General features: G+C 47.1%; 1 protein-coding gene across 1 annotated transcript in view; it reads right to left on the bottom strand.

The window, feature by feature from the left end:
* Nucleotides 1–415: 415 nt before the first annotated feature.
* LOC109924482 (phosphoglycerate mutase 2-like) overlaps nt 416–3,760 on the bottom strand; it is a 77,135-nt gene continuing 73,790 nt past the window's right edge. The window contains exons 2-3 of the mRNA XM_048618737.1: nt 2,669–2,849; nt 416–697 (exon numbers count right to left, since the gene is read on the bottom strand). Coding sequence (XP_048474694.1) covers nt 528–697; nt 2,669–2,849 — 351 coding nt within the window. The 3' untranslated portion in view covers nt 416–527. The remainder of the gene's footprint in view (nt 698–2,668; nt 2,850–3,760) is intronic.

Raw genomic sequence — 3,760 nt, 5'->3', positions numbered from 1 at the left:
AACAAACTTCTGTTTCTCCCCCTCCCCAGGATAGAAATTCAGGTGCACAGCCAGTAAGAGAAATTGAAGGGCCACACAGGGAAGAGACAGTGGGGTAGGAGAGGAGGGTGTGGTGAGGTACTTTTACAGTAAAACCAGGCACCCAAGTAGAGGAGGAATAGCGAGAATCAGCCAGTTGGGAAGAGGAAAAAAAAAAGTTCTTTGCAGGCAGAAAGAGGCAGAAAAGATCAGACTATGACAATGCTCAAGTTTTTTCCACAGCACATCTAAGCAGAATTTGACCCTGTGTGTTAATGTTAAGCAGAGGTGTGTAGGTCTTGAACACTTCAGAACTGTAGCAATTCAGGTATAGAGTTTCGTTAAGCATCAAATTTAAGCAACAGTTTAGTGGCTGGTGATAAACAGAGACAAAACATAGTGCAGTTTAATTTAATGAGATAAATAAACAGCAACACTAGTTTACAAAATATGTTGGTGGACTTGGCACGCACTGTCTGAAACCTGGGCAGCTGCTGGCCCCTTGGGCTTCACTTCTTAACCTTGCCTTGTGAAGCCACGGCCTCCATTGCAGCTTTTACAGTCGCCTCATCCCCCAGGAACTTCATGGGGCCGGTAGGCTTCAGGTTAGCATCCAGCTCATAGACAATGGGGATCCCAGTCGGCAGGTTGAGATCCATGATAGCTGCGTCAGACATACCTGAATGGGGAAAAAAAAAGAAGCTATGAAACACAGGTGGACATTCCTCCTGTTAAGGACTAGCTGTCACTTGCCACAGAAACCAGATGTGCAATTTGCTGTCAGCTACACTCACTGGGCAGTTGTCTACATATGGCTAAAGCAGCTGTGAGACAGACAACCCTACAGTCTGGGAACAGGCCATTTAGCGCATCAAGTCCACACCGACCCTCTGAAGCACATTCCACCCAGACTCACCCCCATAACCCTATCACTGTAACCCTGCATTTCCCCATGACCAATCCATCTAGAGACAGAGTGAGAGAGAGAGAGAGAGAGAGAAAGAAATGGAGCACCCAGCAGAAACCCACACAGACTGGAAAAAACATGCCAACTCCACACAGACAGTTGGGGAGGCTGGAATTGAACCCAGGTCCCTGGCAGTGTTGGGGAGCAGCGCTAACCCCTGAGCCACCATGCTGCCTGCGATTTTCTTCTGCAAGACTCAACTTAGACGACACACACGCACACAGCGGGGGAGGGGGGAGACAGAGAGGAGACTCCTTTTGAAAGAAAAGAAATAATTAGGAGCTGTGTGGGTTGCAAGCAGCAAGGCACAAAAAAGTCATCCTTGGTTAAGTGCCATGAAATATCAAAGTCATTAAAACCATATCCTTAGTGACTAGAAATCAGCCAAAGGAACTTGGCTCCTTGAGAGAGTGGGTTAGTGCCTACACTAACAGTGCCCAGGTCACGCAGAGATAGAGACTCTTTAGAATACCTCAGACATTTACTGAGGATGTCTCTGCTCACTTGGGTCACACACTCTGGCTGGGTTTGCCGTGGTTATTAGTAGCACTGGCATCTCGATGGGGGGTGGGGTCGCTAACAGTTGCACTGCCGTCAGTTACAGTAAGTGTGAGCCTCAGGCTTAAAGTGTGACTGGGGTGGGGAGAAGTAACCTCTCTGCAACGCGAGAGAGACTCACTCACGAAAATAGGTCATTGCTGTGTCACCGGACCCGAAACGCTAACCGACTTTTTTCCTTCAGATGCCGCCAGACCTGCTGAGCTTTTCCAGCAATTTCTGTTTCACGTTCCGGATTTATGGCATCCGCAGTTCTTTCAGTTTGTATTCAGTCCTCTCCCGATCCCAGGGTGGAAACACAGCCTCCAGTAACTTGAATGTCAAGTTGTAACCAACACCTCCATGCAGCCAGTCACCTAATATCCCTGCTGCTGCATACAGCAAGATTCCACCCTGCCCTGAAAGTGGCTTTTAAAGGGCGAAAGCCTTTAGATAACCCTGGAACACTCATTACCCACTGGTTGTAGACTCGAGTGGCCAGCAAGGGTTGAAGATTCACACCAGGCTTTGAAATGCCAACTGTCACCAGCATCTCCAATAACGCCCAACCTTCTAGGTAGACAGAAAAGTGGTAGTTTGCCTCTGGGGAGGGAGGACCTGTGACCTGGGCTGCCTTTTCTCTTTTAAAAGAAAAAGACTCACCACCAGTGTTTTTCCACCCCAACCCAAATTGAAGCTCGGAACCCAGCTCATAACAAAAAGGGTTATTCCCTTAAGGGGAGGTGATGGCCTAGTGGGACAATCGCTGGACTGTTAATCCCAAGACCCAGCTAACGTTCTGGAGACTGGAGTTCGAACCCCGCCATAGCAGATGGTGGGATTCGAATTCAATTTAAAATCTGGAATCTGACGTTCTAACAACGGCCATGGATCCATCAGTGGTTATCAGAAAAAATAAAATCCGATCACTTCCTTTCGGGAAGGGGCCTGCCATCCTTACCTGGCGCAGTCTACGCAGGACTCCAGACCCGCAGCAATGAGGTCGACTCAATCTCAATAAGGGATGGGCAATGAATGCTGGACTACAATTTCAGTGACACCAACCTAGTCAAAATAGACTGCCCATCTTGTAACGATGTTTGTTCTGGAAAGGAAAAAGGGGACTCCAGTCTCAAAGCTGCTTACCCTCCAAGTGCTTGACGATGCCACGCAGGCTGTTGCCGTGGGCCGCAATCAGCACCCTCTTGCCCGCCTTGACCTGCGGCACAACCACATCATTCCAGAACGGCAGGGCCCGTGCAATGGTGTCCTTTAGGCTCTCACAGGTTGGCAGCTCACAGGCCTTTAGACCCTCATAGCGACGTGCCTGAAAAAAAAAAGAAGAAGGGAAAAACCTCACTTCAACAAAAACAAAATTGATTTCAAAACAAAAGTTATGCCTTCAAACCCACCATGCAAAACTAAACCGCAAGAGAAGGTATTTGTACAGAACTTCAAATCTGAGCCAAGCACGTTCAGGTGCTCTGCACCAACATCCCAAGAATACACATTCTATTGTTTTATTTGTTCAGGGAACACCATTAAGAAAACTCAATGACTTTAATATATTTTAAAAAAAAAAGCACAATTAAAAAAAGGGACACAGGAATACGGGTAGGCCATTTGCTACCCTGCCAGCCCCACCCAAACCCCTCCCCAAGCTTGTTCCGTGCCATTCAGAGAGATCATGGCTGATCTGCCACCTAACTTCATACAACCACCTCAGGCCCAAAAGCTTGGCTTAACAGAAACAAATCCATTTCAGACTTCAAACTAACAACTGATGCAGCATCCACTGCTGTTTGTGGAAGAGTTCAGAAACCTCTCTCACTCAGGAGGTGCAGCCCAACATCTCTCCTGAACAGTTTAGCCTTAACTCTCAGACTATACCCCCTAGTTCTGGAATCCCCAGTGGAAATAGTTTGTCCACCCTGACAGTTCCTCTTAATATGTTGAAAAACTTTCATTAGGTCACACCTTTGTCCTTCTAGATTTAGAGATAACAAGCCTAATTTGTACAATCTCTAAAGGTGGTCTATGGTTCAAAATCAGTCAAAGTTGCTCTTCTGCCTCAGCTCTGTTTCTCTCCTCCTCCCTCGATTCCCTGACAGACGAAAGAATTTACTGGACTTAACTATCAATATATTGAATGGCTGTGTATTCTCAACTCTGAAGCAGAAACTTCCAAATGATTTGTACTGGACAATGAAGGTGGCTCTCTCAAGAGTCCAACAGGAC

The sequence above is a fragment of the Rhincodon typus genome, chromosome 40, assembly GCF_021869965.1.
Source record: "Rhincodon typus isolate 14 chromosome 40, sRhiTyp1.1, whole genome shotgun sequence".
Classification (NCBI taxonomy): Eukaryota; Metazoa; Chordata; class Chondrichthyes; order Orectolobiformes; family Rhincodontidae; genus Rhincodon; species Rhincodon typus.
This window is presented reverse-complemented; position numbering and strand designations above follow the sequence as displayed.